The following is a 20,819-nucleotide window of genomic DNA, read 5'->3' on the forward strand; positions in this document are numbered from 1 at the left end:
CTCACTCCAGCCACCAGGTGGTGCTCTAGATCTAGAACAGGTTTGCACTTTCACCCACGCTCAGCTCCATCCCAGGGTGGGGTGTGTGTTTATAGCCTGCGAAGTGTGGCTAATGCTTTTCTTCTGCCATTTATAAGAATTACTTTGCATTGAGGCATTGAATATGATAATTACAAATGATTCTTTGCTTGTTAAAGATTTAAGTATTTTCTGGAACTTCACCTAGGGAAGTTTTCAGATTTCGTTTTTCCTTCTTAATAGCCTTACACTATGTATATGAAAATAATAACAGCTTACATTTAGAAAAGTATTCACTGTATCATACTGACATTTTCCTTCAGTTATGCAAAGAAACCAGAAAATCGTGTAGGATAGGCATATAGTATTTTATAAATATCTAACTGTCATAATTAACAGAATTTGAATGATGGCAAGATGTGCGCATTTTGAGATTTAAAAATATTTTTAAGGCTATTTTCTTGAGTAAAGTAGAGGGTTTGGGCAATATTCATACAATTCAATAAAAAAAGCCACTTTTGGGCTTCCTAGGTGGCGCAGTGGTTAAGAATCCGCCTGCCAATGCAGGGGACACAGGTTCGATCCCTGCTCCAGGAAGATCCCACATGCCACAGAGCAACTAAACCCGTGTGCCAAAAAAACAAACAAATAAAAATAAATAAAATTCAACACATTAAAAAAAAAAAAAAAGCCACTTTTTATGAGCAGCCCCTAAGTCAGGGCCCTTTTGTATTGTAGTCTGTCTTAAGGTGTGTTGCACAACATTTGTTAATAATAGTAGTTAAATTACCAAAGTTTTAAAATCTACTTAAATAAATTACAGCAGAGGCTGCAATTTTATCCCCATCATAATGTTAATTGTGAGGGAGATGCAAAGGGGTAGAGTTAAACTAACATTGGGAACATTTTTTTCTTAAAGTGTCTTTTGGTCAATAATTTCCAACACTTGTCTCAGATCATGAAATCATAACATCATACAGCATTAGAGGTGGAAGGACCTTCATGATTGTATAGGTAGTATAGATTCACTTCTCTTACTTAAGAGAACTAATTTGCCAAGGTGACATGGGTGGTTTGTGGCAGAGCAATGTCTCCAAATTTAAGTGCTTTTTACACTATACCACGGTGTTGCCATATGAAAATGTAAAAGTGGGCCTAAGTAATTAACATAGAATAACGGACATCAGTGAATGAAATGTTCAGCATAAGCAGATTTTCCAGATAAGTGAAACATTTTCATTGTTAAGATTTTATGTATTCTAATCATTTTAAATGACAGTCTTTTCCAAAAGTATTGTGTTCTTCCCCGCCTTCTAACACAGAATACTGAGCAGGACTTGTCTTGATAGCGGCTCTCATATTCCCTCAGGAGTGTTCCGCTTTCACAGTATTTCTGTGTGCCACATGTCCTCAGACTACTGCATTTTTCTCTAAAGTCACTCTGTTTTCATCTTTTTTCCCTTCTCTTTTTGCTGTCAGTTTTTGCTGTGTTCGTTTGTCTAGCTTTGGCTTTCTTGCCCTTTCTAATTTGTGGTTTCTTAATGTGTTTGTTAAAATATTTATTGAGCACGTACAATGTGCCTGGTAGTATCCGAGAGGCATTTGCTATAGGTAGCAAATGAGTGAATAAGTCAGATGAAGATCCCTTGCTCTTGTGGAGCTCACATTCTGAGGTGGGAGGGAGTGTGGTCAGAAGTAGTCATTAAAGAGTAAGGATACTAAGTGAGCAAATTACACAGTAGGTTAGCAGGGGATAAGTGTTAAGGAAAAGAAGAGCAGGTGTAAGGGAGGAGTGGATATATTAGTTACTGGCTTGGAAACTAGATCACCAAGTTTATTGTTAGTAAAGTAATAGTCAAGGGAAAGTGTGAAAGGGAGCTGGAGGGATTCTTCTGCAAGTTAGGGACGTACACATTAGCACATGCCTTTCTGAGTCCGCATTTTATCCTTTATTGCTTTCTTCTGGTGTTTGAATGTCTGAAATTCTAGAGTAGTTTGATAACTGACCTCTAGTTCAGGTATAACAATATAACATTTACCATTATGGTTAATAATGTGCATGTCTGTATTGTCTTCTGGAAGCTGAGGAATGAGACAGTGAAGCAGGATGTTTGGTGTCAAATGGAAGGTGTGGCATGAAGCGGATATTGATTCTTGACTTACCACCTGCAGGAGGAGAGATGTGCCCCATGATAAATGATCTGGGTTGAACACTGTGAAGACAACACCAGTACTAGTAGACAACGCTTGTGTGTTTATAATTCTAGACATTTTGCGTAAGAATATTGATGACAGGGAGGCTGAGTAGCATCACGGGTGACAGTGTGGACTCTGATCAGACACGCTTGCCTTAAGTCTCATCTTTCCCACCTGTATAGCTTTGGGCAGGTTCCTGCTTCCTCTGCTTCCTGCTCTTCAGGCTTCTCATTTGTTAACATGGGGGGAATGTCACATGGAGTTTGTTGTGAGGATTAATTCAAGGTAAAGGTGCTTGGCTAAATAATCTTTGACTAAACTTGAGGGACTTCCCTGGTGGCACAGTGGTTAAGAATCCGCCTGCCAATGCAGGGGACATGGGTTTGATCCCTGGTTTGGGAAGATCCCGTATGCTGCAGAGCAGCTAAGCCCGTGTTCCACAACTACTGAGCCCGTGTGCTGCAACTGCTGAAGCCCACGAGCCTAGAGCCTGTACTCTGCAACAAAAGAAGCCACCACACTGAGGAGCCTGTGCACTGCAATGAAGCGTAGCCCGCCCCCCACCCCGCCACTCATCGCAACTGGAGAAAGCCCGGGCGCAGCAACAAAGACCCATTGCAACCAAAAATAAAATAAATAAGTAAAAAAAAAATTAATTAAAAAAAATCTTTGACTAAACTTGAGATGCTAGGATGCAAGTGATGATAAATCATTAGGAAGCAGCAGAGATACCAAGGTCAAGGGCAACCAAGTGATATTTCTGGTCCATCCGGCCAGCATTTGGAAGTTGAATTATTTTCATTGTTTTGTTTTTCCATTTTAATTCTTATATTTGTTTGCATTAAAAGCTCTCATGTTTTAAATTTTAATATTAAATTAGAATTAGTTCTTTCAAAGGAAAAAAGTGATAGTACTCAAAACCATTCAGTTTGGTTTCTCAACATGTAATCTTAGTCTTTAAAATCTTATTATACCACTTAAAACCTATAAAAGGTATCATTTGGTGAAGACATGTATGTATATTTCTTAATTGCTTTACTTAGAACTGGAAGCAGAGGAACTGTGGATGTTCCTGTGCTTTTATTCTGGTGATGGAGCTTCTTGCTTATTCTGCAAATAGATCTCTCTTTTTGAAAAATTAGCTGTATTATGTTAGGCTACCATAGTCTCTGCTATACTTTGTGCTCATACGCCAACTTACAAAAATACTCTGCCGGAGTCTAAAGAAATATACAATGCATAGTGCCAGGAATGGGGTAGATGCCCAGTGAACAGCTCTTGAATGAGTGGGCAGCTGAGTTGACTGTTTTTGAAAAACAGCTGGAGAGAGAACTCACTTTTGCCAAATGAATAACTACAAGAAAGAAAGTAGTGTTCTTGAAACTTGTGCCGTGAAACCAAAGGAAAATTCATATGATGTCAGAGCCCTTGACAGTTGTCCTTCTATAAGAAGTAAAAGCTGAGCGAGAGTGTAGAGAACTTGACCTATGAGTTAAGCACATTTTAGTGAGTTGGAAGCTTATGCGCTAGGGATCATCTTGTTGTGAGCACCGTTGTCGTTTGTCTTCAGTTTTTGTATTTTAGGTCTGCTTTTTCCATTCAGCCTGGGGAGCCTCAAGTTTTATGGCCTCCTGGTAATGACCTGACAATTGAACAATGCCACTTATTGAGGACTGGCCTAAACAAGGAAAGTTTGTGTTTTTGCTGTGGAAATTCACTTGATATGCCAAATAACTTTAGCTAACTGCTTGCATGATTAAAAAGCAGTTGATTTTCTTCTAGTCAGTAGTTAATTATAAAAGTAAAATATATACATTATATGTGTGATATTTAAAATCCAGAATATGTAACTGTGTAAAAATAGGGGATATATTTGTGTAGGTCTGTAAAATAACATACATATTGGCCTTTCTGTGACAGCCATTCTAGAAACAGCTCAAAGTTTTCCACTTAGAATGGCTCCTGTGTTTCTTTCTCCTGGGCTGTGGAGGAGTGTGATTCTTCTAGTCAACCAATCATATAACTGTGTAACTCCTAGCATGTTCCAGCCACTGTGGCAGGTACTGGGGACACATAGATGAGTTCTAGACATGGTCCTCTGCACATTTCAGCTGACCAGTGTTTTTAAAAACTTCTTTTTATAAGTTTGCATTCATGTTTAACATGTTAAAATCCCAATAGTATTAAATAGTAATGGAAATCTGTGTGCCTGGCACGATGTGGAGTTATTTGATCTTGCTTGGAGTCAGTTGGTCTAAGTATGCGAACAGTATAACCATTATTAATATGTTTGTTAATATAATCAAGTACTTTTAATAATAATTAAATTGGTGATAATGTATTCAGTTTCTTAGTACTTTGACCAGAGAGCTTTTAAAATAAATTTTGTTTTGACTGTGCTTTCCTGCTAATTTTTATTTCTAGGTTTTGTGGTACTTGCTGCTTATCCCTAATTCATGTCATTCAGATTTTTGGAAGACACCCAGTTTTTCAAGCTCAGTTTGTATTCTTTTACCAACTTAGTGCCATTTAAGTGATATCTAATGTTGTCCTCAATAATTATTTGAGTAGTTGTTCCTCAAAAATAATACTGGAAGTTTCCCTGCAGGAAATTAAAGGAGTGTATTGAGGACATAGGTGGTTCTGAGGAGGTCTAATGAGAAGGGCAGAGGCTGTTTCTTCACTGATACCAGCTCTTGGTTACTGGTGACTGCTTCTCTCTGTTTGTGGAATCTCACCTTGACCAAATGACCAAATTTTGCAAAGTAGCCAGGGGCCATAAGACACATAGGGAAAAGCAGAATATGAATATTCATTTATTTGTTTATGAATTCATTACTCCAGTTCACAAATGAATGAATGCACCTAGGCATTTAAGCAGCAAATATTTGTTGAGTCCCTACTGTGTGGCAGGCATCATTTTAGACTGGGGATGTAGCATAGTGAACAAGACGGAGACATTCGTACCCTCCGCGAGATTACTTGCTGGTAAGGAAGATGAATCAGCAGGGACGTATGCAGTGCCGTGTCGGGATAATATGCACTAACGAGAAGAGTGAAGAAGAGGTGAGGGGCAGAGAGTGGTGGTGATGATATTTATGTGAGGATGTCAGGAGAGGCTCTGAGGAGAGGGGCTCCTTGGCAAACACCTGGATGAAGAGCATGCCCCTCTGCTGTCTTTGGGAGGTACGTTTCAGGCATGACGTGTTCACAGAACAGCAGGGACATTGGCAAGGCTGGAAAACAAGGCATGGGGCATCTCCTTTCTTATCTGTGTTGCTTATGAAAGTTTTGGTTTTTTAATCTCCCCTTTTTGCCATTCATTGGCTGCTTTTCATTATAAAAATATATAGGTTTTGTTGTAGACTCGTTACTTTGTTTCCTTGTTACCTGAACACCTATATATCACCACATTTTAAGTGTTGTTTTATAACACTGAGACTTGGTACCTCTGGGCTTTATTGCCTCCTTGGTGAATTCTGATTAATGGTGGTGTTTAGTCACTGGTATAACGAAGGGAATCATGGATTGGAAAAAGCTTCTAGGTTCTAACCCTAGTTTTGTTTGTAACTGTAAACTAAAGTAACATTTTGGACCTCAGTTTATCTAGATGTAAACTGAAGGTATTGGACTGGATAACTGCCAGGATTTCTCTTAACTGTAAAATTCTGTGGATTCAATTTTTTCTTTTAGGAAAAATCCCCAGGAGAAATTCAGTAATTTTTTTTCATTTTATTTCTTTTTTAAAAATTAAGGTGCACAAATCTTAGATGTACAGCTTGTTGAATTTTTACATATGTATTGCTTTGGGGGGAACTTTGTGGAATTAACAAAAAAATGTTTTCCATCTGTGGTTGGTTGAGTCTGTGGATACAGAATATGGAGGGCCTCCTGTATATGTATATACTAAATATCTTTCCCAATCTGGAAATGCCTGTACTTAATACCTAGGAAAATATTATTTTTAGAAGAATGCAATTTTAAAGCTTCTCCATTTTGTTGCATTTTTGAACACTTAGTTTATAGATTAAGAAAGCAACAGATTTAAAGATTTCTCTTATTATATAAAATTTTGGTCCTAATATTAACTTTAAAGAAATTCTAAGGTACTTTTTCCTTTTTTTTTTTTTTTTAAGCTCTTTATTGGAATGTAATTGCTTTACACTGTTGTGCAGTTTTTGAGGTACACTAGAGTGAATCAGCTGTATTTATACATATATCCCCATGTCCCCTCCCTCCTGCGACTCCCTCCCACCCTCCCTATCCCAGCCCTCTAAGTCATCACCCATCATCAAGTTGATCTCCCTATGTTATGCAGCAACCTCCCACTAGCTATCTAATTTTACATTTGGTAGTGTATATATGTCAGTGCTACTCTCTCACTTTGTCCCAGCTTCCCCTTTGCCTCCCCCCACCCCCATGTCCTCAAGTCCGTTCTCTACATCCGCATCTTTATTCTTGCCCTGTCACTGGCTTCATCAGTACCATTTTTTTTAGATTCCATATATATATGAGTTAGCATACGATATTTGTTTTTCTCTTTCTGGCTTACTTTGCTCTGTATGACAGACTCTAGGTCCATCCACCTCACTACAGATAACTCAGTTTCATTGCTTTTTATGGCTGAGTAATATTCCATTGTATATATATGCCACATCTTCTTTATCCATTCGTCTGTTGATGGGCATTTAGGTTGCTTCCATGTCCTGGCTATTGTAAATAGTGCTGCAGTGAACAGTGTGGTACATGTTTCTTTTTGGATTATGGTTTTCTCTGGGTATATGCCCAGGAGTGGGATTGCTGGGTCATATGGTAGTTCCATTTTTAGTTTTTTAAGGAACCTCCAAACTGTTTTCCATCGTGGCTGTACCAACTTACATTCCCACCAACAGTGCAGGAGGGTTCCCTTTTCTCCACACCCTCTCCAGCATTTATTATTTCTATATTTTTTGATGATGGCCATTCTGACCGATGTGAGGTCATAGATACCTCATTGTGGCTTTGACTCGCATTTCTCTAATGATTGGTGATGTTGAGCATCTTTTCATGTGTTTGTTGGCCATCTGTATGTCTTCTTTGGAGAAATGTCTATTTAGGTCTTGTGCCCATTTGTGGATTGGGTTATTTGCTTTTTTGGTATGAAGCTGCATGAGCTGCTTCTATATTTTGGAGATTAATTCTTTGCCAGTTGCTTGGTTGGCAAATATTTTCTCCCATTCTGAGGGTTGTCTTCTTGTCTTGTTTATGGTTTCTTTTACTTTTCCTTTTAAACACACTTCTGAAATTATTTCCAGACTTCTTGTGAGATATTTTAATATTTTGTGCTGGTCCTTAACTTACTTAATGTTGTAAGCAAGCAGGTCTTTAGGTCATAGGGTCCTGTGGTAGAATGATTCTCTCATTAGAGAAGCAAACAGTTCTGTTCTCAGCACACAATGTCATCAGCACTTGAGTCTTTCTTTAGTGGGTATTCCTTTTGGTGACTTTGCCAAGAACTCCTTTTCTTTGGGTTTTGATGTGAGCTCTGTTTATGATGGTTTTGTTCACTGCTGGTAATGTTGAAAGGCAACAGAATTCTTTTAGATTCCATTCTCTTTGAGTGTAGCTCTTCAAGCTATAGAATTACGACATTCTTTTCTGGATTTATAGATTCATGTTTCACACTTAACCTTTTAATTTTAGAAACAGAAACGCCAAAGTTGGAGGTAGTAAATAATAAATTTTTAATAAGTTCACATGTATACTATTTGTGTTAATAGATACAGAGCCACTGTTTATGAAATGTACAGTTATTATAGTGAACACATGAGGTAGGTGTTGGTGACTGAGTTAATTATAGCCCAAATCCCTACTGCTCTTAGAAATTAGGGAGAGAGTTGCAAGTAGAAAAGGAATATGCACTAAAGTAACTCACTAGTTAGAATGTGCATTAGCAAACTGTGGAATCACCGCTATAAGCAAAACATTTATAACTGGCTCAGTGTGTTAGTGTTATGGACTTCTGTGATTCTGGGCAGATGGTAATCTTTCAAGAGGCGTTTGTTACAGTTCCTTCCATGGTATGGGCTTGAGCATTTGTCCCTTCAGCCATCCAGAGTGCTAAATCATGCATGGATCCCCTTGAGGGATATTATTGAGTAGGGACCGTGACTCTTAAAGGGGAAAAAAGAGCCATTGATTCATTGATAGTTTATATTAGATTTTTCTAACACTGTATAAACAGCCATACTGAGTATTTTCAGTGAGCATTTCTATTAAGTATAGATTGGGGAAAACGATTCAGAGTTGGCAGGGACCAGTGTTTCTTAGAATGAATTTTGTGGAGTATTTGTTTTCTGGAATGTTAATAAATGTTACATGAAATGAAAAACCAACCAACCAACAAACAGAACTCTTTGGTTATGTAACTTTGGAAAACACTAGATTAAGTGAAGTTGAAGGTTTTTTTTTGTTTTTCCAACACTATCGGGATATAGTTGACGTATAACATTGTGTACCTTTAAGGTGTACAACATATTGATTTGATATGTGTATATTGCAGTATTATTATCACCATAAGGTTAGCCAACACTTCCCTCATGTCACATAATTACCATTTCTCTTTTGTGGTGAGAACATTCGAAATCTACTCTCTTAACAACTTTCACGTATGTAGTGCAGTACTCTGTGATCCTAATGCTGTGCTTTCTATCCCCAGAACTTCCTCATCTTCTAGGGTTTTTTTGTTTGGCTGCAGGAATTCTCAGGGCTTGTAATTTGTCAGTATACCTTGTACTTCTCTAAGATGAAGACGGGGAGGTGAGACAGTAATAGAATGCAGCATTTCCTACACTTGTTTGGCCGTGGAATCATTTTATAGAGAGTGTCTTGGGAACGTGGCATGCCACAGGACATCACTGGTGAAAGTGGTTTAGATTGAAATCATTATGTAGGTAGAAAACTAAGACCTAAATAATTTAAGTACTGAAGTAGCTAGAGCTAGTGAGATTCCAGACTAATTCTTAGATCACTGTTCTTTCCGTCAGCAAAAAAAAAAGAGGTTTACTGGCTCAGAAGATATAGATTTAAATATGTTAAAATGTAAATAAGGTTTTCATTGTCACCTTGTAAAATGTACTAAAGCTTAATGTCCTGTCCAAGGTTCCCGGTCTAACCAGAAACGGTAGTACAAGCGGTCATTTCTTTCAGCTGCGTTGCTAACAGATGGAATAGGGAATAGATGTAGAAATGAATTTATAGAATTACCTGAATCTGCTCTTTTTACTCTCCACTAAAATTAGGATAAACAGGATCTTAGTTCTCGAACCTTAGTTTTGACTTCCTATTAAGTACAGATTTAATTTTGATTCTGTTGATGTCTTTTTAAATGGGGTGGGGAGAGAGTTTTAACTTAATATAATTTAGACTCTTAATTAAAGCCTCCAAATTCCTGATAGAAAAACGTAGTATTTTATGTGGAGGTAAGATTTAGGTTGATCATTATAAAATTTTAAGTAAGTATCTTATTAGATTATAGCCTAATTTAGTCAGACTTGTCCTCTAACAATTTCTAAGAAAGTACTTTCTACTACTAGGCTGAAAGGCTAAGGAAACAGGAGCAGCAGAAGTACGAGATGTTTTGTTAACGCAGGGACATTGTGGATGATCCGTATGAGCAGTTCTAAGATGGAGAATTCCACTTAGACAGATAGTTACACCTCACTCATGTTCTTTGGTTAAGGGAGAAAATTGTGGCTTATTTTGTAAATTGCTATTCAGTGTTCCTTCTTTATATGGGAATTTGACATGGTTCCTTATTAAACAGAAAAGGCATTTGAGGAAGATATTAGCTTAAATTATTTATGCGTTGAATATTTTACATTACAAAGATAAATCGTTGATTATAGCTTTACTGGGATATTTTGACAAAATTAGTAGTGTGTATTCTTCTCTCCTTTTTATTCGCCCACCCCACCCTGCCCCCAGTAACTGGCATGGTTCGTAACAAGTCTTGGAAAAAGAACTTATTGATTGTGATTGACAGGAGGTTTAGCTAAATTCTGTGTGCTTGGAAAACTATTTAGAAGATTTTGGTGGGCGTTAAGTGCTTCTCTGACCAGAGTGAGAAGGTGTTAGGAGACAGTCTCCTGGTGATGAGTAGAATAGCTGTGCTGTTAGGGTAGTGTATAATAGCACAGTATGTAGTCTAATATATAGTGTGTAGAGGAAGAGTGCTGCGAGAGAAGCAGGTGCAGTAAGTGCCTGAGCGGCAGTAACGTTGATCTGTGTGTATCCCTTTTCTCTTCGTATTTTTTTCTTTCAGTTTTATCAAAAAATGATTGACGCACAGCACTGTGTGAGTTTAAGGTGCACCGCGTGATGATCTGACTGATTGACATCATGAAATGATCTTAATAAGTTTAGTGAACACCCATCATCTCATAAAGATACAAAAGTAAAGAAATAGAAAAAAATTTTTTTCCTTGCAGTGGGAACTCTTAGGAGTTACTCTGTTAAAAACTCACATATAGCATACAGCAGTGCTGGTTACGCTGATCATGTTGGGCCTCACAGCTGCAGTACTTAATTTATCTTCTAACTGGAAGTTTGTGCTTTTTGACTGCCTTCATCCAATTTCCTTTTCCCCCACCCCTGCCTCTGGTACCCACAAATCTGATTTCTTTTTCTATGAGTCTGTTTGTTTGCTTTTGAAGGATAATTAACCTACAACACTATGTTAGTTCTTGTTACACAACATGTGATTGGAAATTTCTTTGCATTTCAGAATGATCACTGTGAAAACTGGTTACGCTCTGTCACCATGCAAAGGCGTCCCAGTGTTATTGACTGTTCCGCACACTGTACATTTCATCCCTGTGACTCATTTATTTTGCACCTGGAAGTTTGTACCTCTTCATTTCCCTCACCTATTTTTCTCCTCCTTCCACCCTCCTCCCCTCTGGCAACCACCTGTTTGTCCTCTGTATCTATAACTTTTTCTGCTTATGTTTGTTTGTTTGTTTTGTTTTTTAGGTTCCACATATAAGTGAGATCATACTGTATTTGTCTTTCTCTGACTTCTTTCACTTAGCATGATACACTCTAGGGCCATCCATTTGTTGCAAATGGCAAGATTTCATGTTATGTTATGTTATGTTATGCTATGTTATTTAGGCTGCATAGCTTGTGGGATCTTAGTTCGAAAGATTGAAAGATTTCACTTTTTATGGCTGAGTAATATTCCGTTGTGTGGGGACTTCCCTGGTGGTCCAGTGGTTAAGACTCCGCGCTTCCACTGCAGGGGCGCAGATTCAATCCCTGGTTAGGGAAGTAAGATCCCGCAGTGCTGCACAGCACAGCTAAAAAAAAAAAAAATTCCGTCTCATGTGTGTGTGTGTGTGTGTGTGTCTACCACATTGCCCTATCCATTCATCTATTAATGGGCATTTAGGTCGCTTCCACACCTTGGCTATTGTAAACAGTGCTGCAGTGAACATATGGGTGCATGTATCTTTTTGAACTAGTGTTTTTGTTTTCTTCTGGTAAATACACAGGAGTGGAATTGCTAGACTGTATGGTACTTCTATTTTTAATTGCTTAAGGAATCTCCATACTATTTTCTATAGTGGCTGCACCAGTTTACATTCCCACCAACAGTGCCACCGGGTTCCCTTTTCTCCACATCCTTTCCAGCACTTGTTATTTGTTGTCTTTTTGATAATAGTCATTTTAACAGGTGTGAGGTGATATCTCATTGTGGTTTTGATTTGCGTTTCCCTGATGGTTAGTGATGTTGAGCATCTTTTCATGTGCCTGTTGGCCATCTGTATGTCTTATCTGGAAAAATGTTTGTTCAGGTCCTCTGCCCATTTCTTAATCAGGGTGTTTGTTTTTTGATGTTGAGTTGTATATTTTGGGTAGTAATCCTGTATCAGATACATTATTTGCAAATATCTTCTCCCATTCAGTAGGTGGCCTTTTTTGTTTTGTTGATAGTTTCCTTCTCTGTGCAAAAGCTGTTTAGCTAGATGTAATCCTGTTTGTTTATTTTTGTTTTTATTTCCCTTGCCTGAGGATACATATCCAAAAAAATATTACTAAGACTGATATCAGAGAGTGTACTGCCTGTGTTTTTTTCTAGAAGTTTTGTGGTTTCGGATCCCACATTTAAATTTAAGTCTTTACATAGAGAACAACCTTGCAGCTGCCAAGGGGGAGGGAGGGTGTGTGTGGGGGGAAGGATTGGGAGTTTGGGATTAGCAAATGCAAACTAGTATATATAGGATTGATAAACAAGAAGATCCTACTGTATAGTACAGGGGACTGTATTCAATATCCTGTGATAAACCATAATGAAAAAGAATATGAAGAAGAATGTATATGTGTATAACTGAATCACTTTGCTATAGAGCAGAAATTTTTCTTTTAATTAATTTATCGACTGTGTTGGGTCTTTGTTGCTGCGCACAGGCTTTCTCTAGTTGCAGTGAGCGGGGGCTACTCTTCGTTGTGGTGCACGGGCTCCTCATTGCCGTGTGGCTGCTCTTGTTGCGAAGCACAGGCTCTAGGTGCGTGGGCTTCAGTAGTTGCGGCACACACAGATTCAGTAGTTGTGGCTCGTGGGCTCTCTAAAGCTCAGGCTCAGTAGTTGTGGTGCATGGGCTTAATTGCTCCCCAGCATGTGGGATCTTCCTGGAGCAGGGATCAAACCTGTGTCCCCTGCATTGGCAGGCAGATTCTTATCCACTGCACCACCTAGGTAGCCCTAGAGCAGAAATTAACACAACATTGTACATCAGTTATACTTCAATAAAATATTTAAAAATAAATAAATTTAAGTCTTTAGTTAAAATTTATTTTTGTGCATGATGTGAGAGAGTAGTCCAGTTTGATTCTTTAACATGTAGCTGTCTGGTTTTCTCAACAGCATTTATTGAAAAGGCTGTCTTTTCCCCATTGTATATTCTTGCCTCCTTTGTTGTAGCTTTATCTTTGTTTGAAACATACTCTGCTGTCACGTTTTCATTTCTATGTATTTGGTAGGTTGGTTACGTTTTCTTCCTCTTCCAGTTACAGCAAGGAGGACACCGTTACAAATGGAGATTTCCATTATTAATGTAAATGTTCTTTTGTAGAGGGACAACTCCTACTTGGTTTTCAGAGTTTTCTCCAGTTCTGCTGTTCCTTAGAAAAGAACCAGCTTAAAATAATATTCCAAAGAGATACATTTTGGGATGGCAAATTCTGCTCCCCTACATTATAATAGACTTCACTTTTTAGAAAAGTTTTAGATTTACAGCAAAAATGAGCCATTTTTGATTCTGATCTAACATCATTGTGGTATTTGTTAAAAGGCATCTATTTCTGTTGTCAATTTCAGTGTGTATACAAAATGTATTTTGCAATTATATTTGCTTTTTTGTGATTGTTGTTTTTCAAAGTATTGTCTTTTCTACTGAATGTAACGGGTGTCATTTCATTATGAAAGAATTTACTAAGTAATTAACTGAAGGGAAAATAGCAATGGATTTTTCTGGTGCACTAAACTAGACGAAGCATTTTTTAACCTTTTCCATGTCCTGTGAATAGGATGGTGAACGTGTACCTTGTGATTTGTTATTCTTTTTTTTTTTTAATTAATTAATTAATTTATTGGCTGCTTTGGGTCTTCATCGCTGCCTGCGAGCTTTATCTAGTTGCGATGAATGAGGGCTACTCTTCGTTGCAGTGCGCGGACTTCTCATTGCGCTTGCTTCTCTTGTTGTGGAGCATGGGCTCTAGGCACGCAGGCTTCAGTAGTTGTGGCATGTGGGCTCAGTAGTTGTGGCTCGTGGGCTTAGTAGTTGTGGCTCGTGGGCTTAGCAGTTGTGGCATACGGGCTTAGTTGCTCTGAGGCATGTGAGATCTTCCTGGACCAGGGATCAAACCCATGTCCCCTACATTGGCAGGTGAATTCTTAACCACTGTGCCACCAGGGAAGCCCTGTGATTTGTTATTCTGTTTATATTGCTTTGCTAATTGAGAACTTTATTTATGTATTTCATGTTTTGGCAGCTTCAAACAGGAAAAGAATTTTTAGGTCTGTTTTGCAAAAAACGGATAGGAATGTTACATATGTACATGACAAAGGTGTATATAAATTATTGGAGCTTCAAGGAGACAGTAGTTTTCTTGGAGAGTATATGCTGCTCTATCGTTATTAAGGTGGCTTCTTTCAAATGAAAAATTAATCTGTCTGGTCGATCTAAAAAAGAAATGGAAAATTTTATTCAAGCTAAATTGAGGATTATAGCCTGGGAACAGCCTCTCAGAAAGCTCCAAGAACTGTTCTGCCCGTTAGAGGTCAAAGCACAGTTATAGAAGTTTTTTGACACAGGGGCCTGTACATTAAATGATGTATTATTGATTTATATAATCCAGATCTGCAGGTACAAAGTGATGGGTTGTGTGACCTCCTTACAAGGTCAAGAAGGAATATTATCTTTTGAGGAGTTGTCTTGATGCTGGGAGGATGTTGCTCTTTGTGGTTGAGGTGGCCTGGTGGGTGCATAGTGTAGATAAATACACAGTGCACTTTAGAGGGGAGACAGGAGGCCAAAGGGCAGAGAAAAGTTTTTTTATGTTTAAATTTTTCTTGTCTTGCAATAAAATATGAATTTTATTTCACACTTCATCATAATTGATGCATTAATTATGACTGAACCAGAAGTACTTCTCTATTCTAATATAGTATGTATAATACACTCAACATGCACATACTGAAAACATGTAAACCCTACAACAAAAAATTTCTCATTTTATTTTACTTGTTTATTTTTTATTTTTTTAAATAAATGAACTTATTTATTTATTTATTTATTTATTGGCTGTGTTGGGTCTTCGTTGCTGCACATGGGCTTTCTCTAGTTGCAGTGGGGGCTACAGGCTAATCTTCATTGTGATGCGCCGGCTTCTCATTGCTGTGGCTTTTTTTATTGCGGAGCACAGGCTGTAGGCGCATGGGCTACAGTAGTTGCGGCACACGGGCTCAATAGTTGTGGCTCACGGGCTCTAAAGCGCAGGCTCAATAGTTGTGGCGCATGAGCTTAGTTGCTCCACGGCATGTGGGATCTGCCTGGAGTAGGGATCAAACCAGTGTCCCCTTCATTGGCAGGCGCATTCTTAACCACTGCGCCACCTAGAAAGCCCCGAAAATTTCTCATTTTAAAATAAAAATGCACCATGCCTCATTTTTCTCCTCTATTAAAACTGGGTAGTCTTTCAGCTATTACTTTCCACTCTTGGAAGGAAGGGTAGAGATTGTTTTATGTTGGGCTAATGTGAAAGGAATCCAGGAGCACAAAATTTGCACTTTAAATTTCAGTAGAATAATGTGCTGCATATCAGCATTATGAAATTTTAAAATTTTGGCATATCTTGCACTTTCAGAAAGTTCTCTTACCAGTTAATATAACTGAATTGCATATTAATGCCATTTCAAATAAGAAAAAACCTTACAGTGTCTATATTTTAGTATACCCTATCATCTAAGGCCTAGGTGATACTTACTAGTTAATTATGTGGCTTTGGCATGCACTAGTAATCTTTTAGCAATCTATTTGCTTTAGTTTTGGGGGAAGTAAGTGTATGATATATTTTTTAAACTTTATTATGAAAACTTTAAACATTCGCAAAGTGGAGAGAATCGTATAATCAATTCTCATATATTCATCTCCTGTCCTCACTAGTTTAATATAATGGCTTTTCCTGTTTTATCTGCGCATTCCCCACCGTGACTTTCCTCCTGACCCCCCAGTGATTTTGAAGGAAATCCCAGACATCATGTCATTTCATTGAGAAATATTTCAATGTGTATCTCTAAAAGAGAATCAAATTATTTGTATTCCCGGTGAGTAGTAGCTAGCTTTGCTGTGGAGAGGAAATTCAAGAGTGCTTGGAAACAGGAGGACTGCCATTGCACTTTATTGTAGTTAATTTGCATTCTGTAGATCCAGAGTTTATATTATGTGGGCCTTTTATTATTACAGTAAATCTCAAAGGATTTGAAGTGTTGATTTTGTAAATAACATCTAAGAAAACATTATGAATTACCATCATGAATATGTATGAAGTTGTGTGAGTCCTCATTTCAGAGCTAACCTACCATTTGCTTTGTCATTTTTTCATGGCTCCTCCCCAGCTCCAAAATTTGTTTCTTTATTTAAATGCTGAGAAACAGTCTGCATGTAACACTTAGTTTCAGATGAAACACAAGCTTCTATTTGTGTCAAGGAAAGAGAGAGCAGAGAGAAAAAGTATGCATATGGGGCTGAAAAAAAGAGGAAGGGCAGAACAGGATAAACATCACAGCCTGGGTACCAGAGAGATAACTTTCCCTTTCGTTCACTCTCACTCAGGCAACCTCCTTTCTTGGTCTTGACTTTTTAACTTCTCTCTTTTCTTGGTTTCCCCTTTGATTTATATCTTTTTCTTCGCTTGGCGTTTACCTAACTTCGCCTGTGGCATTTATGATCAGGAAGATTGCTGATTCTTCCCTTGGAGAATGTTTTATTATATAGGGGTTGTGAGAGAAAACTTTAAAAATCAAAATATTTTAGGACTAATTTGTTGTGCTATATTTGTTTTTATAAAGATTTTGAAAAATGTTTATTTAAACTCATTCACATAGTTGGGTACCTACTATAGGCTAGATTGAACTTTTCTGTACTCTGTGAATGAATGATACAATGTATGAAACGTTAACCATATATAGACATTTAGGTTCACTTTATGTGCTCTTTTTGAAAAATTTTGTACTAATTTTTCCCTTTTTTGTGTGTTTTCTTTTGCTGCTCATTTATTGGATGAAACTGATTCTGTTCAAATGTGACTCTGCAGTTCACAAGATTCCTTTGCAGCTCACCTTTGGAGGTAAGTGTTTACTCACTGACCTTAATATTAGAGGTGCTATTGGTATCTTTTGTGAGGCGTTTATTTGATAATTTAAGTGATCACTTTGTCATGATGTATTCTTCAATACCAGTAATGAGATGAATGCAAACTTTCTTTATAAGAATTCCTATGGTACAGAGCTATCACCTTCACAACAGGTCATTGCCTTCATTTTAATAGGTAGAATGAAGTCAGTCCATTTTAAAGAGCCTTGTTGTGTCTCCTGACTCCCATGCCCATCTCACACTGGCCTTACCTCTGTAGCCTGCCCTGTGCTAAAGGAGCGCTGGAGCAGTCTGCACATAGGCTGTCGTCAGGGAGGTCTTAGTTTGAGAGAACTTTTTAAAATCCATGAATTGATTAGGGAAGAGTAAAGGCCTTACCTTGTAGTGTGCTTCATCATAACTCAGGCGTGATTCTAGGTTTTAAATAAACTTTGGTGTAAAAACAATAAAAATTAAAACTATATTGTAAGAAACTGAAGACAGTATAGACTCTATAGTCTACTCTTTAGTTGATAAAGCACTTTCTAAGCATAGAATTGGAAGTATCACAAAGGAAAGGATGGAAAAATTATATTTAATTTTGTAAAAAAATCTGTGATTTGGTTCATGAAGACATAGACAGTTAAAAGGCAGTTAGGGAAAGCGTAATAAAAAGATTGTTTTACTTACTATAATCTTTTAGAATCAGTTTTTAAATGTGTTTTCTTTTGCATATTATTTGATTGGATTTTATCAGATAGTTGATCAGCTGAAATACAGATGGTAATAAATATGCTTTTAAAAGTTTTATCTTGTAAGAAATCAAAGGAATGCAATTTAAAATAGCAGTTATGTACAGTTTTCTAATTATCAGGATATCTTATTTTTAAGTGAATGCTTGGGAAGATGTGATGAGATAGGAATTTTTAAACTTCATCCTTTACAGAAATCATTTTCATCTTATACATTAAAGATATTATAGAAACACATACTTTGTGGTTGAGTAATTCTCGTCTAGGAGTCACTGCCGGAGAAATAAAGATTGGGACAAAACTTGCATAAATATATTTGTTACAGCATTATTTATAATGGCAAAGATTTATAGACAGTCTGAATGTTCAGCAGTAGGAAAAGGTCTTATGCGTCATGGTGCAGGCAGCTGTATGATAGATACCCAGTACACATTATAGTGGTGATCATGCATGCATTTTCCTGGGTATATATTGGTGAACAATAACAGTGTAAAATACTTTTACTTGTATTAACAGATAAAAGCAGGATGCAAAATTATACATGCAGATCTCAATTTAAAAACAATTTAAGCATACAGAAATTAGTTAGGAGGGAGATACACCAAATGTTAACATTAACTACAGAATGCTAAATTGTTTTATTTCTTGTTCTTCCACGAAGGAGTCACAGGGGGAGAAAGAGGTACCTCGGTAGGTTTTTGTTGATGGCTTTTATATTCAGTGTTTGACTGAGATGTAAATCAGGAAAATTTCTGATTGATGTGGAAACAGGGTCTAACCTTAGGGAAAAAAAGGGACTGGCAGGAGCTTAGCTGAAGAGACAATGTTGATAATGCTTAAGGCTGGACTCTCATTTAAGCGAGAGCGCAGAGGAGTAGCCAGAAATAGGGGTTTTGAGCTGGAGGCTGTTAGGCTTGATTAGTTTACCTGCACAGGGAGTAAATAGGAGGCTGGAGCTTGATATCTACTTCACTGGGGCGGAGTAGCAGTTTGAAAATGTTACTAAACAATGGCAAAGATACTTTTAAATAGACTTCTCTCAAATGAAAGCTTAATGAGAGAGGACCCTGTTTTTGTTGCTTCCTTGTGTTTCCATATATAAGTACTATATAGGAGGCACTGAATAAATATTTGTTGAATAACTGAGTGAATGAATAAGTAAACTAGGCACAGCTAAGGCTGAGAGTAGCAAGCTTTTCCCCGTAAACTGGCAGGACTAGCTAAGAGCACACAGGGTCTAATATTTATGTCTCAGTATGGCTAACAGTGTCTCTTCCCAGTTAGATTGTAGCTACTTAAGATCAGGATCTTTGTCTTTTTCATCTTTGGATGCTCTCAGGTATAAATACCTAGAATTGTACCAAACAAATATTTTAAGAATTACATCTTATTATTCATGTTAAATATTTGGAATCTTTTTGTAGAAGCCTCAATCTTCCATGAAAATCAGAAGGGAAGGTATCATGATCAAAGTTTAGTGATAGTTTCTGTTATTTTCTATCTCACCTGCTTTCTCCATTTAATGATCTGGAGTTGTATTTTACCTGGCGTAATTGATCTTTTTTCTTACTGGGCTTATGGACATACAGGAGGCAAAAGAATCAAAATTAAGGATGACCACCGTGTGTTTCTTTTCTTGAAATATTTGGGAAGTACTTTGAGGGCATTCTGCTGATATTTTTTCTAGCTTGGAATTTCACAGGGGCAACCTGATGACATAGTTAGTGGCTGCAGCACCCGAATCGCCAGCAGCCCTGAGCTAAGGATTCTGTTCCTTTGCTGCTGCACAGAACCTGAGCACCAAGGCAAAGCCAGGGCAGAAGAATGCTGAGAATCTCTAAATGTTTAATTTTGCCATTAGGCTTACGGTTCAGCTGGAGAAGGAAAATTGCAAATATGGTTAATACCCAAATACCTTACCTAATTTTGAATAAAAAAAAAATAGTTCAGGTAGTGGCAGCAAAATACATGAGGTTTGCAGTTGAAAATGAAGGAGACTAAATTTCATTCTGCCCACAAAAACTGCTGTGAATGAGCCACGTCCCTTTGTTGTGAGTCCTAAACAGTTAACTGCCACATGAATCTGACGAAATTGTCAGGTTATAGTAATTACACCAGTAATGTGATCTGCTGTCATTTGAATTGAGCCATGTGTGGAGAGTCAGTTACTTCTCTCTGTGGGGCTGACCCTTTTACATTCCTGTAAGCTGAAGACTAATAGAGCTCATTAAGCTTTATGGGAAAAGAGCTTTTATCACCTCGTCAAGTCAGGCAACATATTTCCATTATATTCCTAATTCTGCGTGGCTCTACTGCTGATGTGCCTTCCCCTGCTAGGTTTATGTAGGATCTCTCCCTTATAGACGTTTTTATTGACATTTCTAAGTCTGAGTTACATTTTGTGTGGCACCACCTACAGATGTCTTCAATTAAACATAGGTAAATAAAAGGGATTATGTATCAGAGGCTAAAAGATTCTTGAAATTCTCTTCTAAGTGAGACTTTGCCAGCCAGTCCAGTAGGGTGCAGTCTCATCACCATTTTGGAGGTAGAGAACTACAGAAGAGGCATTTGTAAGAAAAGTTAAACCGTGTGGGAATGTGGGTCACTTAAGATTCTCTTCAAGGATGTCCTATTCCTTCATTCCAGATCAATGAAACTCTTCTTCATTAGCAATTAACATAGTAATTTTTCAAGAAGTTAGCACCTGTAGTATATGGGGGTAGTATTCTAAACTCTGCTTAATTACATTATTTTAATTTTCATAGAATGTCTATGCAGTAGTTATTTCCAGTTTTCTTATGAAGAAAGTTGAATCTAGAGAGATAGTTTGGTCGAGTACAATATCACAGCTACTAGTGAATGACAGCAACATGCCTTAAGAGTCTTATACCGCATGAAGTGATGATACTGTTGTTTGAAGGAAGACAGTGGTAAACTTGAGATGTGCCAGCCTTGG

At 37.7% G+C, this 20,819-nt stretch overlaps 1 protein-coding gene across 7 annotated transcripts in view; it reads left to right on the top strand.

Annotated features, from left to right (window-relative positions):
- Positions 1-20,819, top strand: part of ATE1 (arginyltransferase 1) — a 157,358-nt gene that overhangs the window by 39,601 nt on the left and 96,938 nt on the right. For all 7 annotated transcript variants that reach the window (XM_057734485.1, XM_057734478.1, XM_057734483.1 and 4 more), the window contains one exon: positions 17,071-17,103. In XM_057734485.1, coding sequence (XP_057590468.1) covers positions 17,071-17,103 — 33 coding nt within the window. The remainder of the gene's footprint in view (positions 1-17,070; positions 17,104-20,819) is intronic.

This window comes from Hippopotamus amphibius, chromosome 5 (genome assembly GCF_030028045.1).
Source record: "Hippopotamus amphibius kiboko isolate mHipAmp2 chromosome 5, mHipAmp2.hap2, whole genome shotgun sequence".
Taxonomy (NCBI): domain Eukaryota; kingdom Metazoa; phylum Chordata; class Mammalia; order Artiodactyla; family Hippopotamidae; genus Hippopotamus; species Hippopotamus amphibius.